Below are 17130 nucleotides of genomic sequence, written 5' to 3' on the forward strand. Positions count from 1 at the left end.
TGGCAGGTAAGATTTCTGTTTTCCTGGTACGACACCAGTGACCATGCTGACTTTGGGATGTGAGGAATCCTTGGAAGTCGGGAAACCAGCCTGTTCACCTGGGGAATTTCTCTTCTAGTCGGTGCCACACATCACTATTCAGTGATTACATGGGATGGGATGCACCTCCCCATGTAGGGTGACAGAGAAGCACTGTAATCTTGACAAAAATCAAGAGTGCTGTGTTGAGTGATGGGGGTGATGTGGTTAGTGCAGGGGCTTCTGAATGGGGCCATCAATGTGACTGATAGATCACCTGGGTGGGGACTTGTGGCTTCGTGTCAGGATGTTATCTAGAACCAGCCGGTCTATTCTTCTTTCATTATCACTGCATCTCAGAAAAGCACATTGATATCGAGGACATAACTGTGGGGTGGGTTTGATTTCTCGGCTTGGTGATAAGACGGGAGAATGCCATGCAGTCAGAGAGATGAGGTTCCCAGTCACTTGTCCTGGACTCTCGAGTGTGAACCACAGCAATGCTTAGCCCTTATCCCCATCTGTGGGCTCATAATTTTCCATCCTTCACCTCGCTTGCTCTGGAGACTCATGGGTCCTGGAGACATGGGATGGGGAGGTTTAGCACTATCCTCCGAGCACAGCATCCATGGTCATCACAAGAGCAACTGGGGCTGCTTGACAAAGAGCATCACATAGGGCTGTTGACTGTCGGCATCCCCTCCTACAAGGAGGGGCAGGGAGGGTCACTGGATCCTTCCCTGAGTATCCAGCCATTGCTCCCTGCCAGATGTATGAATTCTGCCCTAGCTGCATGGGTCTCAGGAAGGGGCGGTGTATATGGTCGTATTGGAAGACTATGGGAAAGAGGCTCCATCTATGTAGTTAAGGGAAGCCTTCCCCATGCTGGGTGTCAACCTTCTAGCATAGCTTCTTTTGGGTCAGCCACGTTCCCACTTGCAAACCCTTGTCCACTCGTGATTTGTAAGTGAGCTTGATGAGCCCATTGGTGGCTCAGGCGGAAGTAAACTTTGGTTTGCTGTTGGGAACAGATCCTTAGCATGAGAGGTTAAGGCTGGGTGGGAGGAGTGAATCATGACTTCTGAGCTGGGACATGAGAAGTGGCCAGGGAGTGACAATCAGATGAGTGTGGGAATCACATGGTGTTTCTGATGCTTCCTGGCTTTGTGTCTGCATCATTGATGACCTCTCACAGGCCACATCAGTTCTGTAAGTGATTGCAACCTTGTATTTATCAGGGTGCTTGGGATCCAAATTAAAACCACAACTCAAAGATTCATCATTGCACATGAGGAGAATCCAGGGTGGATGAGGCTTCAGGGTTGGTCAATTGTGCACCCAAAGGACCTTAGGAGAATTTAGAAAGGGTCCCAGCCAGGTTTCAGCAAGAACCGAGGGAAGAAAAGTGAGAAGAGGCTAAATCATCTATCCTACTGAATACTCGAGGTGGCGTGATCTCGGGAAAATCTTTCAGCTTCTATGAGCCTTGGTTTCCTTGATTGCCCAACTGGAGGCTCAGGAAGATGGTCATGGAGTCCTGTACCTGGCCGTCAGCAAGCAGCAAGTGACCCTTGTGGTTATTAGTGACATGCAGAAGCTGAGGTGCACGCTATCAAAGCAGCATGAGGATGGAGACCACATCAAGGTCCAGAGAACTGACAGGTGCAGGCCAATGGTCAGTGCCCTGAACCCAGAACATAGGTGATCTACCCAAGAGAGGCCAGACGGATGTGTCATTCCAGCAACTGATCCAGACTCCAGGGGATGTGTGCCCGCCTGGAGGGTCAAACTGTTCAAACTGTTCCAGACTGGATCAGACCCGTTGAGACCAGTTCAAACTGGTTCAAACCAGTTCAGTCCAACTCAAAGCGGTAGAGACTGGCTAAAACAGGTTCAAATGGCATGTGTGACGAATTTGACAAGTGTGACAGAAAAGACATGCATGACAAATATGGCACGTGTGACAAAGGGATGTGGCGGGAGCCACTGGCTAACAGACAAGAATCTCAGTGTATCCAGAAAAGCTGCTTGTGTGTGTTCGTGTGTGAGTGTATCTCATGTATTGGTGTGTGTGGATCCACATGGAGGCTGTGGTGAACCTCAGATGGCGTTCTTTCTTCTGGTACCATATACCTTGTTATTTGAAAGAGAATTTCTTATTGCCCCGAAACTCAGTTCAGCTGGTGTGGCCAACCAGGGAGCCCAGAGATCCTACAGGTTCCACCCGCACAAGCACCGTCCCTGGCTTTTGCTTTGTTTTGTGGTTTGGTTGTTTGGTTGATGTGGGAGTCCCCTCTGTAGGCTGTGAACACCATGGGTGTATAAAGACACTGTCTTGGCCTGTGATAGGGTAGAACAGATCTAGGTGGGGAAAACTATAATGAATTCTGGGAAAAAGGAAGCAGAGTCAGAAAGAAGCCGTGGAGCTGCTGTCAGACAAGCTGACACTTTGCTGGTAGGCCACTACCTTGTGGTGATGCACAGATTAATAGAAATTAAGATGTAAGATTTAGCTAATAAGAAGCTAGAACTAATGGGCCAAACAGTGATTTAACTGATCCGGTTTCTGTGTGGTTATTTCTGGAGTTTGGGCAGCCAGGCCACGGTGGGGAAACAAACAAGTGGGCTCATACAACAGTTGGCTTTGCTTTTTTGTGACAGTTTCTCTGTGTAGCCCTGGATTTCTTGAATCTCTTTTTGTAGATCAGGCTGGCCTTGAACTCACAGAGATCCGCCTGCCTCTGCCTCCCAAGTACTGGGATTAAAGACGTGTGCCATCACCGCCTGACTCCCACCTGGAATTTTAATGTGACTTCAGAGGATCAAATTCAGTTTGTCTCGTTTGTCGAGCACTTTTCTGAGTGGGCCGTCTCCCCAGCCCCACAAAGGCTATTCCCTGTATCCCTGTGACTTTAAGGCCCAGAGCACGAGCCTCAGTTGTGCTCAGAAGCTGCAGCTGCTGTTTGCTCCCATCATGGATGCGTCCTCCCAGACCCTCCAGGCAGGCACACATCCCTTGAAGTGTGGATCAGTTGCTGGCAATGACACATCTCTCTGGCCTCTCTTGGGTAGATCACCTATGCTCTGGGTTTAGGACACTGACCATTGGCCTGCACCTGTCAGTTCTCTGGACCTTGATGTGGTCTCCATCCTCATTCTGCTTTGATAGCGTGCACCTCAGCTTCTGCATGTCACTAATAACCACAAGGGTCACTTGTTGCTTGCTGACAGCCAGGTACAGGACTCCATGACCATCAGGACTCCATTCCTGAGCCTCCAGTTGTGCAATCAAGGAAACCGAGGCTCATAGCTTCTTATAAACATTTGGGGATCTTCTCGGTTATTTATTTTCATTTACATTTAGGAAAAAATAAATTGTCTCTGCACTCTAATAAAATCACTGTTCCATGTCCTTGCACACCCTAAGTGGACTTGAGCGGGAGCCCAGAGTTGCTGGTGCTGAAAATCAACACCCTATTTAGGCCCCAACCTGAAGGAGTTTGTGTGTCTCTCTGCACAGGTCGGATCCAGCTATCTTGTACAATGACAGATCTGTCCTGGAGAACCACCACTTGAGTGCAGCCTACCGCCTTCTGCAGGATGACGAGGAGATGAATATCCTGGTGAACCTCTCAAAGGATGACTGGAGGTAATGTGAGAAGGCAGTTTGGAAGCCCAGAGGGGGAGTGTGGGCAGATGGAACACATTGCTGCTGAGGAAAGAGCCACTGCGCAAACTCCACACTGTTCTCTCACACAGAGACTCCCAAAGCATGCTAACTTGGCTTTTCACATCTTTATAAAGATCGGCTGTATCATTTCTATCTTTATTTTTCTTTGGTATTTTCTCATTTTCTTTGGATACAATTCTGTTCGAAAAAGGTAAGTGATATTCATTTTCCTTCCTGGTGTGATTGTTGGTGATCATGTGCAAAGTAACAGAAATAATAGAATTGGCTTAAACCATTTGAGTATGCCCTCTGATTAATACATTATAAAATTGAGTGATTCAAAGCACATAGGTGAATTAATATAAACTCTGTAAATTAGTCCCTTGAAATTAGTTTAGTGAAGTCTATACACTCACCATCTGTATTAGAGTTTCTATTGCTTTGCAGAGACATCATGACCGCAGCAACCCTTATAAAGGAAAACATTTGATGGAGGTAGCAGCTTGAAATTTCTGAGGTGCAGTCCATTACCGTTGTGATAGAGAGGATGGTGGAGTGCAGGCAGACATGGTGCTGGAGTGGGAGCTGAGAATTCTGCATCCTGCACAGGCAACAGGAAGTGGTCTCAGACAATAGGTGTGGCTTGAGCATATATGAGACCTGAAAGCCTGCCTCCACAGTTGATACTTCCTCCGAAAAGACCAAACTTACTCCTACAAGGCCATACCTGCAAGTATTGCCACTTCCTTTGAGGCCACTTCCTTCAGACCACCACACAACCTATATCTGTGCCTCTTGCCACTGTTATTTTCTTTGAGATTTACCTCACAGAAAATAAAATATTGAAGAGAACAGAAATAATCATATACCTGAGACATCAGAACATCTTGTTGGAAAATTTTATATAAACACAATAACTGTGGGAAGCTAGAATAAGAACAGCAAACTCAGTGTAGAGAGAAAGGCAGAAATAACAATCTTACTAAAGAAACCCATAAAATTACAGACAACAGAAAAAAGAATTAACAACGCTAAAATCTAGTTCTTTGAAAAGAACAACAAAATTGATAAGTTTCTAACTTTGCTGAGCTAGAACATATATTGCCGCTGTCAGATTCTACATATTTCAAATATATAAGAAAATATTGCAATATTATTTCATCATGCTTGGCAACTTTGATTAAATAAACAAATACTTTGCAACAACACAACTTAAAAAGTCTCACAAAAGATAAAAACAAATAATTTTAATATTCCTGTAGCTACTAAAACAGTTGAGTTTGCCATCAAAATTTTCATACCAAGAAACTTCCATTCTTGGATATTCTCTCTAACAAAGTCTTTGAAAACACAAGGAAGAGATCATCACGATGTTAGGCCAATTATCTGTAAAACATTGAAAGAAGAAATCACTTTCTAATTTGCCTCATGAGACATAACTTTAAGCTCTATGCTTTTACAAAAATATCACAAAAATGAATCTTAGAGTCTAGTAAACCCCATGAACATAAATGCATAAATTCTTGTTAAATATCAACATTTGAAATCTTATGCAGAAAGTTTGATTTGGATAGTGTGGTTAATTTTACATCAACTCAAGTTGGCCACAGTGAGCCTTTGATATTTTTTTGAAAACATTCAAGATCTTTCCATGAGTCTGTTTGTAGTTGAAACTATCTTAGAAAGGAGTAGACTCAGTAAAGCAGACTGTCATTCCTAATATTAACAGGCGTCATACAAGGAGCTAAGGGTTAAACAAATACTATAAAAGGTTCACCCTTCCCCAAATAAGATCAAATTCTCTCTACCTGAGTTTGAACTGAAACCGTCTTCCTGAATCTTCCTTGAGTCTGTTGGCTTTGGCTGGAGTATATCATTTGACCCTAAAGCTCTACAGCTTGCTGACTGCCCCTGCTGACCTTGGTCTTGTCAACCTCCATAAGTCTGTGAGTTAATTCCAGGGCTGGAGATTTAGGTTGATTTGTGGAGTGCTTACCTATCATGCATGAAGCCCTGAGTTTCATCCCTAGTACTGTATACAATTGGATTTGTAGAACACGCCTGTAACCCTAGCACTAAAAAAGTAGAGACACAAGGATTAGAATTTCAAGGTCACCTACCCCCCACATAAAGAAGGCAGTGTTGGGTACAGAAAACCCTGTTTTACAAACAAACATAAATTTTTGGTTGATTTGGCATTCAAAAATAAATGAAAAGAATTCACCTTATTAAAAGCAAATAAGCAAGCAAAGAAAGCCAAATGTTACAGATGCAAGCCTGTAATCCCAGCACACTGGAGACTGAGGCAGGAGGATCCTCGGTTGGAATCCATACTGAGCTATTTCAGGCCAGCCAGAGTCAATACAGTGACTCATTCACTCAAACAAACAAACAAGCAACAACAAAACCCCAAACAAAGAATGTGGTCAGGTCATTTCAATAGCTATATCCAAAACATTTGACAAAGATCATTACTTCTCAAATAAAACCTCTTCCAAAGAGAAACAAAAAGGAGCCTACAGCATCTCCAGCTGGGTAAGGCAGCAGTGTAAAGCCATAGTTAATATCAGCCTTCATGGTGAAATACTGAAGACTGAGAACAAGAATAGGATGTCTAATCTTATATTAAACAACGTGAAGTGTTTCTGTAAGCAAATGAGATCTGGTTATACGGAAAGTCCTAAGACTATTTTGGCAACTACTAAAATGATAATGATTTTTATGAGGCTCCTAAATATGAAGTTAATGTAAAAAAATAATAGACTAGCAGCTAGCCATTAGAACACTGCATTGAAAATTCTTATGCAAGGCAGGAGATAAAAGGATTAAATTTGTTGAAATCAGCGTGGAAACTTCCGAGAAAACTAATAATAGAACAACCGTATGATTCATCTCTCCCACTGCTGGATGCATTCCTAAAGAAATGTGTGAGAGTACCACAGAGACACCTGCACACCCATCTTCGTTTGTGACTATGTTCACGAGAGTCAATCTATGAATCATCCCAGACACCCATCTTGGATTCTTGGGTGACTGAATAAAGAAAATATAGTCCACGTACACAGTGGACGTTTTATGATATTCATTAATTGATGAGAGGGACAGTGGGTACATACATCCCATGATGTTCTCTCCTTCACAAGGTGGGATCAAACTCAGGAGATTGGACTTGGTAGAAAGTGCCTTTACCCACTAAGTTAGGGGTTCTCAAAATAGGAGTTGCAACCTGTTGAGGGTGGAAGAACCTCTCCCAGGGGTCAAATATCATATATCCTGAATATCAGATATTTACATCATGTTTCATGACAGTTGTAAAATTATAGTTGTGAAGTAGCAATGAAATAATTTTATGGTTGGGGGTCACCACAACATGAGGAGCTGGAGAAAAGGATCGCAGCATCAGGAAGGTTGAGAACCACTGCACTAAGCCTTCTTGCAGCCCCTGCACTGGAGTTTTATTCATCTACAAAGAAGAATGAAATTATGGAATTTATAGAAAAATAGTCAAAATGAAGGTCATCATGTTAAACAAACCAAATGCAGAAAAATAGATATTGAATTTTTCTCTTCTCTGCATCATCATTAAGTAAACACATGTATGACATAAAGGTAGAATGAGGGCTCCTTAAGAAGAGGAGGGAGGAGGAGCAAGAAAGGATGGGGGCTGAGGAACAAACTCAATGTTGTGATATTTATGTATAGACAGCCATGCTGAAAGCTACTATTTTGTATGCGAATTAAAAATCTTTAAGAATGACGATCAGAGGTCAGTATTAGGTGTCTTCCTCTTCTGTTCTCCAGCTTATTTTTTGAATCAGTGTCTCTTCTTTGAAGCTGGAGGTCACAGATTCGTAGTCTTGGCTGGACAATAAGCTTTGCAGATCCTCTTGTCCTGATCCCCTTTCCCTCAGTGATAGGTTACAAACGTGTCCTGTTGTCTACAGCACTCAGTCCTCATGCTTACCTGGCAAGCACTGCGCTGACTAAAAGATTTCCTCAGACCCTTCTCCATTTGATTTTTGATAAAGAGTTAAGTCGAACTGAAGGGGAAAAGAAACTCATTTCAGTGAACAGTGTTAAAACAAGTGGGTGTCTATGGAAAAACAGCGATTTTGACCTTTACATTAAGCATACTCAACAATTCACTCAAATTTTGTGATAAAACCTAGGCAGGCTGAAATAACTCATCTGGGGCAGTGGCAGACTGAAGAATAATAACATGAAACGTGAAACGGCCACTCTGTCCAGCATGCAGTTCAGTGGCAGGCATACTGGGCTTGTTCCCCACTGTGATAACAATGGTAGTGGCAAGCATTTTACAGTGATGGAGGAAGGTCATTGGTTAATTAAATAAAGAAACTACTTGCCCTGATAGGTTAGAACATAGGTGGGTGGAGTAAACAGAACAGAATGCTGGGAGGAAGAGGAAGTGAGCTCAGAGACGCCATGCTCTGATAGCTCTGCTCTCTGAAGCAGATGCCATGGAGCAAGCCACCAGGTCAGACATGCTGAATCTTTCCCGGTAAGCGCACCTACTGGTGCTATGCAGATTATTAGAAATGGGTTAGGCAAAATATGAGAATTAGCCTGTAAGAGGCTAGAGTTAGTGGGCCAAGCAGTGTTTAAAAGAATACAGTTTCCGTGTAATTATTTCGGGGCATAAGCTAGCAGGCAACCGGGGTGCTGGGGATGCAGCCCCACCGCTCATATTACTACATTACAGAAAAGCACAGAGATGTCTTCAGGAAACACTGGGTTCTTAGGACATGAAAGGTGAGAAGCATTTTAAAAAATACTAAATTCAATGTGATGAAAATTAAACTTTTTGGAAGGTACCGAATTGAGGACACTGGGGAATGTCGGTACTGTGCATGTCCTTTTGGGGTTTGTGTCCAGAAGCACAATGTACCTTGACAAGTCAGTAATGGAAGTTTTTAAAGAAACACCCTCCTTTAAAAATTAAAACTTAATTGAAACACAGTTTCCTAAAAAATGATATGCAAGTGGTAAAAGTACATGAGGTATTCAACAATAGTATTTGTTCAACAAAATGCAAAAGAAAACTGCACACAACACTAGATGGCTAGAAATAAAGGCTGAGAGAAGGCAGGAAAGGAAAAACAGAACTTGAGCACGCTTGTCAAAAATGTGAACTTAACACAGTCCTATTGCAAAAGGTTTGGCAGAGTTTTATACAGTTAAATACTCAGGTGTCTAACAAAACAGCCATTCAATTTTGGATATTTGCCCTAAAGCAATGAGACCATGTCCATGTAAAGACTTGCACACAGATAACCAGGGATGATTTATTTGTCGTCATCCTAAACTAGTGTAGAATACACCAACTGTATATCATCTGTTAAGTGAATAAGTGACTGCAATAGTTGGGAGACCTCCCAACTGGAAGAAGCAAGAAATTATTGGTGACCCTTTCTAAGACATGTAGCAAGTTCTTATGCCTAGCAAAGGAACTCAGACAAAAGAGAACATTTTGTTTTATATACCTGTAAGTATGTATATCTGTATATGTATAATGTATATAAAGTACAGTGTACATGTATACATGTATAGCATGCTTATATGTTTATCATTTCAATACACATTCATATATATTAGCATTATAAACATACACATGCATACACATTATATACATACATATGTAGAAGTAGAAAGTGGGACTGCCTGAAAGAAATGAAAAGTATTTACTATCCTGCAATGGTGTTTTCAAAGACTTATTCAGCTGCTAAAACCAGTTGAATCATGCCATTTCCATAGGAGCTGTTTATTGTACATAAATTATGCCTCGGTTTTTTTTGTTAGTTCAGTATAGCATCTAACAGCTTCCAGGAGTTCAGGGGATGGAGGAAACAACAGGAAAACTAGGGATGCAGAAATCATTCTATGTGATGTTAAAATATTAGACACATGGCAGAGACATTTATCAAACCCTATGAAACTGTGCAATACGATGAGTGAGCCCCAAGTCAACGATGGACTTCATTTAATAAAAGTATTGACATTGGTCTGTTGGCTGTAACTCTTGAACCCCACATAACCACAAAATGCTTGTGATTTGGGAAACTACAAGAGAGGGGATGTACCCTGCTCTGTTTTTCTATAAGCTTTAAAAATTAAGCCTGTTTGTAAAATGCCGAATACACAAAGTATCCAGTAGATTATCAGTCTAGTTTCTAGGATTATTTCAAGTTAGTTTTATCTTAAGAATGAATTCAGCTGAGAAGATAACACTTGAATTCATTTTTAGCTTCACTGTAATTTTCCAAATGATAGATGTATATCATATTGTTTTGAAAAGACTTACTTGATTTGTAAATTCTGTGCATGTGTGTGTGTGTGTGTGTGTGTGTGTCTGTGTGTGGGTATGCACACGTGGATTCAAGTGCTCAGAGAGATGAGAGATGATCTTCCTGATGTGCGTGCTCAGAATCAAACTCAGGACCTCTGCAAGAGGATTAAATGCCCTTGACTACCGATAAACTTCCTATCTCCCTGTTTCATATTCCTAATAGATTATTCTTTAGTCCTTAATCCCACTTCATAAAAATTCCACTGAGAAGACTGACATTAGATTTGAAATGTCTGAAACAATTAACTGATTTTGACTAAATGTGGCAAAACATAACTTGGATTTTCCTTTTCTTTGTTTTCATGCCTTTTCTTCATGGGCATCTCCAAAAGGGAGTTTCGAACCTTGGTAATTGAGATGGTAATGGCCACGGATATGTCCTGTCATTTCCAGCAAATCAAAGCCATGAAGACAGCCCTGCAGCAGCCAGAAGCGTGAGTAGCTTGTGACATTATGTTCTCATAGGGCTTGGACTGAAATTTGCACATTTTAAACATTGAAAACACATCATCTTCAGGATAATGGTTGGGTTATCTCAAAAAGTAGTGATGTCTGGAGCAGGGAGCTTGAACATCATGTGTCATCTCACAATTAGCTACAAGTGGTTTATCAGAATCTGAGTTCGAATGAATACAAGACATGGTACCAGTTTTTGCCCCAGTTTGCATCATGACCCTGTAAGTAATTAGTAACAGATCAAAGGTCTGTTAAATGTAGCGGTAGCTAAAGGACGAAAGTATTGTTTAGATTTTTGTCATCTGGTTGAAAAATGCAACCATTCCATACATTAGTTAAGTGGGAAGTACCCCATTCATTAAATGCTGAACTGTCCGTTCACCAACATAGAGGTGGTACTTAGAGGTGATTTTAAAGATTTTCAAAACTTCCAGTGTTTGAGGTGTGTGGTCACTGTGTGCTCGCGTGTGTTGGGTTTGCAGAATTGAAAAGCCGAAAGCCTTATCTTTGATGCTGCACACAGCAGACATCAGCCACCCTGCAAAAGCCTGGGACCTGCACCACCGCTGGACCATGTCTCTCCTGGAAGAGTTCTTCAGACAGGTACCTTGTCTCTTGCTGCTCACTGGGCATCTTTGGGAATTGACTATTCCAGCATCTTTGTGGCAAGGACCATAGAGGATGTAATTATTTTCTTTGGAGAAAGAGGCTTTTCATGATTGTTTTACTTCTGTAGTCATAATTCTAAAATTTTATCAAAATTCGGATTCTCAAGACATTGCAAAGTGCACTCTGTCCTAGGCATTTCTGCTTTGAGGAGAAGTGTTTTCTCGTGGCAGACTCTTCTCTAAGCATTATTTGAAGAGGACTTTTCCTTTTTTTTTCTATTGAGTTACCAAAAAGCTATTAAGGCTATTTTGGTATCGCCCTGCAGGACTAAGCTGATAAACTTTGACTCATGTCTCTTATTATTGGGTAGGTTGTTTCTTTTGATGGATGAGCCATGACACAATGTTTCAAAATTATATGGCAAACTGGAATCAAGAAATCACTAGGAATTATTGTTCAAGTGCATTTAAATTTAACCACACCTTCAATCCAGAGTCATGTTATTGATAACATGACTATAATATCTTTTTGGGTATGCATTGCTTTAAGACAAATACAAATATGTGACTATAACAGAATCAAAAAACAAAACAAGTATGTGTCCCCAAGACAGAGGTCTTTGGGGTTAGAGTTAGTTCTTCACCCTGACACAGATGCTGGTCTTGCCTTGAGAACTGCCACAGATACCGGCTTTGAGACATGAGACGCTGAGCTCAGTCAGTGAAATGTAGATTACAGACCTCAGTCACTGTCAGTTCATTCAGCTAATTCCAGTTCATTCAAAGAGGGAGGTACACAGCGTGGGTTCTGAAAACTCTAAGTCCCTAATAACACTTAATATCCCATCTCACCATTGTTCTCTCAAATGACTAGGGTTAGGTTCCTTCTCTGAGCCTTAGTTCAGTTTCTGTTGCTATAATACCTGAAACAAGATAATTTATAATGAATAGAGATTTATTTAGATCGTGGCCTTGGAACCTGGAACTACATTAGCCTGGCATTGGCATCTGGTGAGCCTACTTGTAGGGAGCATCACAGTGCTAGCTCTGGTCTCTCTGCTTTAAAACTTCCTTCATGGGGTATTAGTGACCCACCCTCATGGTCTTATCTAATCCATGCTGTCTTCTAAAGGCTCCATCGCTGAATACTATCCACACATGACTTTGGGAATTAACTCTCCACCGTCTTAGCTTTGGGGACACACTGACACCCTGGTTACCCTGGGCTTGAACATGAAATCTTCCTGATGCTCTTAGTGTTATGATTCTTGTTTGAATGGGAAAATAATTGCATAAAAATTTACATGTGTATGTTTTTCTTTCTGAAGCTGTACATGTCTGATAGTAAGTGGCACTAGAGTTAACAGTTGCAAAAGCCCCAAACTGTCCATCAGAGCTTTATTCCAACACTTTGCAGCCCGGGACCAATCAAGTTGCAATTCTGATTCCCTTGTCTTTTGTGTTTTCTGTGATTTTTTTCTTTTTGAGGGAACAGAAAAGATTCAGGGTAAGATTGGATGAATATTCTTATGAATGCTTCAGCCTCAAATACCCTGTGTTCTCTTCCATGGGTCCATGGGTAGCAGTCCACATACAGGCAACCACCGTGACCCCAGGTCATGTGCCCTGTCCTTATATGGGCAGGTTCCTTTGCATACCTGTTTTGTGGTCTCAGGAGTAATCCCCAGGCTCCATGATGAGAAGAGTAGAGTGAAGAGTGGGCATGGGAGGAGCTTGAGTGACACAGGTGTGACCCTGGTATGTACACAAGGACAACCAACTGCAAATTCGTCCTTCGTTGAGGGCTTACTTTAAGTAATTTTTGGCTGTTTTTCTAACAGTAGTATGAGACCTTTCTCTAAATACCCACCTTTCATTTTGCATATGTTCCCTTAGATAGAGCTTTGTAAAAATACCTCCATCATGCTAGTAATATTCAGTAAGGCCAGTGGACAGATCGTGGCTAACTCACGTATGTTTGATATATTGAAGTGATTCCTTTTTTGAATTACGAGAGTGTGTGAAATCCCTTAATTATGTGAACGTTCTTTCCTCACCATAAAGAAAACCTTGTTTGTGTATGTACACGTAAACTCACAAGGAATGAGAATGTGCTAAGGGCAATGTGGAAATAACCATACTAAATTTCTTGGTCTACTGACCGGGACTGGCGTGCTAGCTCATTGCACATGAGCGGGCTTTAGTGAATATAGTTCAGTGAAGTATTTTTATTGTCTTAAGCCAGATGCCAAAGCACAGCAGGTAACCCATGAGAGGAATAATGATCCTCCAGCTCTTAATGATAGCTTTAAAATTGAGCAATTCACATGAGAAACCCCAATGGGACCAGAGAGCCTTTTCAGAATTACATTCAGAAGGTTGGAGTATAATTTCAAAATGGATGCAATAACTGGCCCTTGTGGACATGGTCCAGGCATCCTTCATCAACTTCATAACCATGTTCTACAGAATCCGTGCCACAGTCCTGGGCTAATTTTAAATGAAGCACTGACTTTGAAAAAGGATGTCCGCCTTGGTAAATCCATCTCCTTCTGAAAAGCTTGGAGGTTCCTTTCCTTGATATCACTGTGAACTTTTATATGTTGGAAACATCTCTCACAGTTCTTTTCATTTCTTCTGTGTCTGTTTGTTTTATTTCATATGCATTGCTGAATTTTTCAATCTCTCCCCTACAAGACTATGCTATTATCTCAGCATTGCTTCTTCAGTGATAGTGTTTGCATCTTTATTCATCTCCTTGACTTTTGTTTTTCTAACTCTCTGGGTTCTATGCTCACTTCATTTGCTTTTATTTCCACTTGTTTAGAAAACAGAAAATGAGACTTATTTGTTTATTGCTGCTCTGACACTCTGTGCTCCAAAGCAGTCTTTAGTGTCTAGTCTTTAAAATTGATTTTTCTTTTCCTTTTAACCAAGAGTTACCTCAAATAGAATATTTTCCAACTTTTCTATATTTTAGTGATATATTTCTTCACTTAGTAGATTCCAAATTACTTTTTTATTGATCAAATAATTTATTATTTTTTGGAGTTTAAATTAGATGTGTGCATTCAGCTCCTTTGTGAAAGTCTGTGGATTATGGAAGACTTCTCTGTCTGATTTTCAGCTTACATTCAAAAGAATATCGGATGTGTCTATATGATAGTTAATCTTCTGCTACTATGGCCAAACAAAACACCTGAGAATATGAACTTAAAGAGAGAAAGTATTGGGTCTGAGCTTCGTGGTACCTACCTTTAATCCCAGCACTCAAACAGGTGGGGAACAAGGATCTCTGAGAGTTCAAGGTCAACCTGGTCTAAATAGCAAATGCCAGGACAGCCAGAGCTACAAAGAGAAACTGTCTCAAACAAACAAACAAACAAACAGACAGACAGACAGATAAATGTTGTGAGAGGTTTCTGTCCTTCCAGGATCCTCAGCCGTTCAGTGCCAAAGAAACACACAGAGGTCTACATTAATTATAAATTGGTTGGCCTATTAGCTCAGGCTTCTTATTAATTAATTCTTACATCTTACATTAACCCATAATTCTTGTTTGTGTTAGCCATGTGGTTTGGTACCTTTTATTAGTGAGACATTCTCATCTTGCATCCTCTACATCTGGGTAACAACTGCAGATTGAGCCTTTACTCTTCCCAGAATTTTCCTATTCTGGTCACCCTACCTATACTTCCTGCCCAGCTACTGGCCAATCAGCATTTTACTAAACCAATACAAGTGACAAATGTTATAGGGTATAAGACCTTTGTTCCACAGCAGATAAATAAACAAAAAAAAAGGGGGAAAGAGGGGGAAAGTATATGTGGGCTCATGGTTGCGGAGATTTCAGCACGTGATTAGTCTGTTCCATTGTGTTTAGGCATGTGGCAGACTATCAGGGGAAAAAATACTACTCCCTTACTGGCAAACAGGAAACCAAGAGAGCCAGAGAAGAAAGTTCTGAGGGCATGAGATATATCCTTTAAAGCTGAGCTGCTGGTGACCCACTTCCTCCAAGCCCACTTGGCTATGAGCTCATCAGGCCTGAGTCTATTGTACCAGCTGGGGACCAAGTCGTCAACACATTTTGCATTCAATCACAGCAATTTGCTTTCTTCATTATATCAGTTAAATATCAGACTTTTATATACTTTTTAAATATGAAGGCCGGCATGGGCTAGCCAGAGTTTCTGTTATTTTTTTTTCTTTCTCTGCATTGAAATTTTTGCTCCATAAATGCTTTGCCATTTGGTTCTTGGCTCTTTGTAGGTATTAGCTCCAAAAGTATGCAATAACTATGATCAATATAAAGCCTCTTAAAATAAATCTACCTCATGCTTTTGCTAGAATTCTTATCTGAGTCTTTGGTGATATTATTTAGAAATGAGCATTCAGAAGTTAAGGCAGTCTTGCCTAGAGGCTATTAAGGTTTCCAAGTCCTACTAACTAATTGGTGATGTTCATTACAGTTAGACATTACGGTGCGAGCTGGAACAAATTCACCTCATGTCTCTCAAAGCTTAACTTCAAATATGGCTACCTCTCTGGCAACAGTAATTCTTTTAGTAGTTCTTCTTATTTCCTATATGTCTTTTTTCATTTTGCCACATGATAAGCCCTTTAGGTTTGGACTGCTATCCCACATTGAACAGGTGGAAAATTGTGAAACAGCCAGAGACAGTGACCTTCCTAGGACCACACGCCCCACAGCAAAAAAGGCAGGATTCAAGCATGACTAGTAGCCATTAACCTGAGTGAGTTTCTTCCTACAAGAAAAGGAAGAACACAGTCCATTGATAGACACGAGGAGATATGTTCGTCTCCTTCCTCTGGGCATGACAGAAAGATCGAACCTGTGTTGCATGTTGTTAAAGGCCATCTCCATCAACAGTTAGATTCCCGTAGCACTTTTGTTAGAGAGGTGCTTTTGGACACCGTGAAGAACATTGTATCTGCACAGCTATGCTATATTATTGTTGAATAACTGGTTCTTTCTAGTCCACTGTTCACAGGATATCAAGTATTAGGGTGGGAAACACAGAAGCATGTACTCCCTTTGCATGTGGCTTTAGTTAATGTTAGGAGACAAAGCCATGTTAGTCAGTTTGAATTTTCCTTTCAGACACAGCTTACCACTGGGAGTTCAGGCTAGAAGAAGGCCACAGGTAGCCGCAGGAAAACTGTGGGGAACACGACCATTCTAACTGTGATTTTGGCCCCAGGCCAAAGGACACATGGACTGCTGCCTGGTTTTCCATGGGGAACCTATTGCTGCCCTGTGAAGCTTTCTTTGGGACAGCATGAGACTGCATTCAGAGGGAATGATTACGGAAGCCACCACTTCTTGGTGTCTTTAGTTTAGAGGAGCAAGTCCCACCAGGACTTATTATACAATGTAATTGTAATAATTAAAATAAAGATAAGTGGCCTAAGTGGTAGTTGAGGCTGCTAAATAAAATCTGGGCTGTTCAGCCCACTGTTCTTTTGTTTACTGTGACCTTGTGTTTTTCTAGGGTGACAGAGAAGCTGAGCTGGGGCTGCCGTTTTCGCCTCTCTGTGACAGAAAGTCAACCATGGTTGCTCAGTCACAAGTGGGTAGGTATTTGCCAGCTGCTTAGAAGGAGCATCAGATGGTATATCTGTGGTGGGCAGGGCCACGGTGCTTGGTGATCCCAGCTGGGAGTCTGGCTCATTTCTGCCAGCCTTTGGAAGGCTGAAGTGACATCATTATCTCTGGGCCGTGGCTTCTTCTGGGGGTCAATTAGATGGAGGAATTTTGGAGTCTCCATCATTCCTGCCCCAAGGAAAGAGGACTTCAAGTACCCAAGGAAATATCTGTGCATACTGTAGTTAGGAAGCCCATTTTGCTTGAGTGCCTTTTTCATGCTTCAATACTAGAAGTCATCTTACCATCTCCCCTTCTTCTTCTTCTTCTTCTTCTTCTTCTTCTTCTTCTTCTTCTTCTTCTTCTTCTTCTTCTTCTTCTTCTTCTTCTTCTTCTTCTTCTT

General features: G+C 41.4%; 1 protein-coding gene across 1 annotated transcript in view; it reads left to right on the plus strand.

Annotated features, from left to right (window-relative positions):
* Window positions 1–17130, plus strand: part of Pde1c (phosphodiesterase 1C) — a 280202-nt gene that overhangs the window by 186551 nt on the left and 76521 nt on the right. The window contains exons 9-12 of the mRNA XM_026786001.1: window positions 3539–3667; window positions 10388–10489; window positions 10994–11114; window positions 16636–16717. Of these exons, the coding sequence (XP_026641802.1) occupies window positions 3539–3667; window positions 10388–10489; window positions 10994–11114; window positions 16636–16717 (434 nt within the window). The remainder of the gene's footprint in view (window positions 1–3538; window positions 3668–10387; window positions 10490–10993; window positions 11115–16635; window positions 16718–17130) is intronic.

The sequence above is a fragment of the Microtus ochrogaster genome, linkage group LG3 (assembly GCF_000317375.1).
Source record: "Microtus ochrogaster isolate Prairie Vole_2 linkage group LG3, MicOch1.0, whole genome shotgun sequence".
Lineage (NCBI taxonomy): Eukaryota > Metazoa > Chordata > Mammalia > Rodentia > Cricetidae > Microtus > Microtus ochrogaster.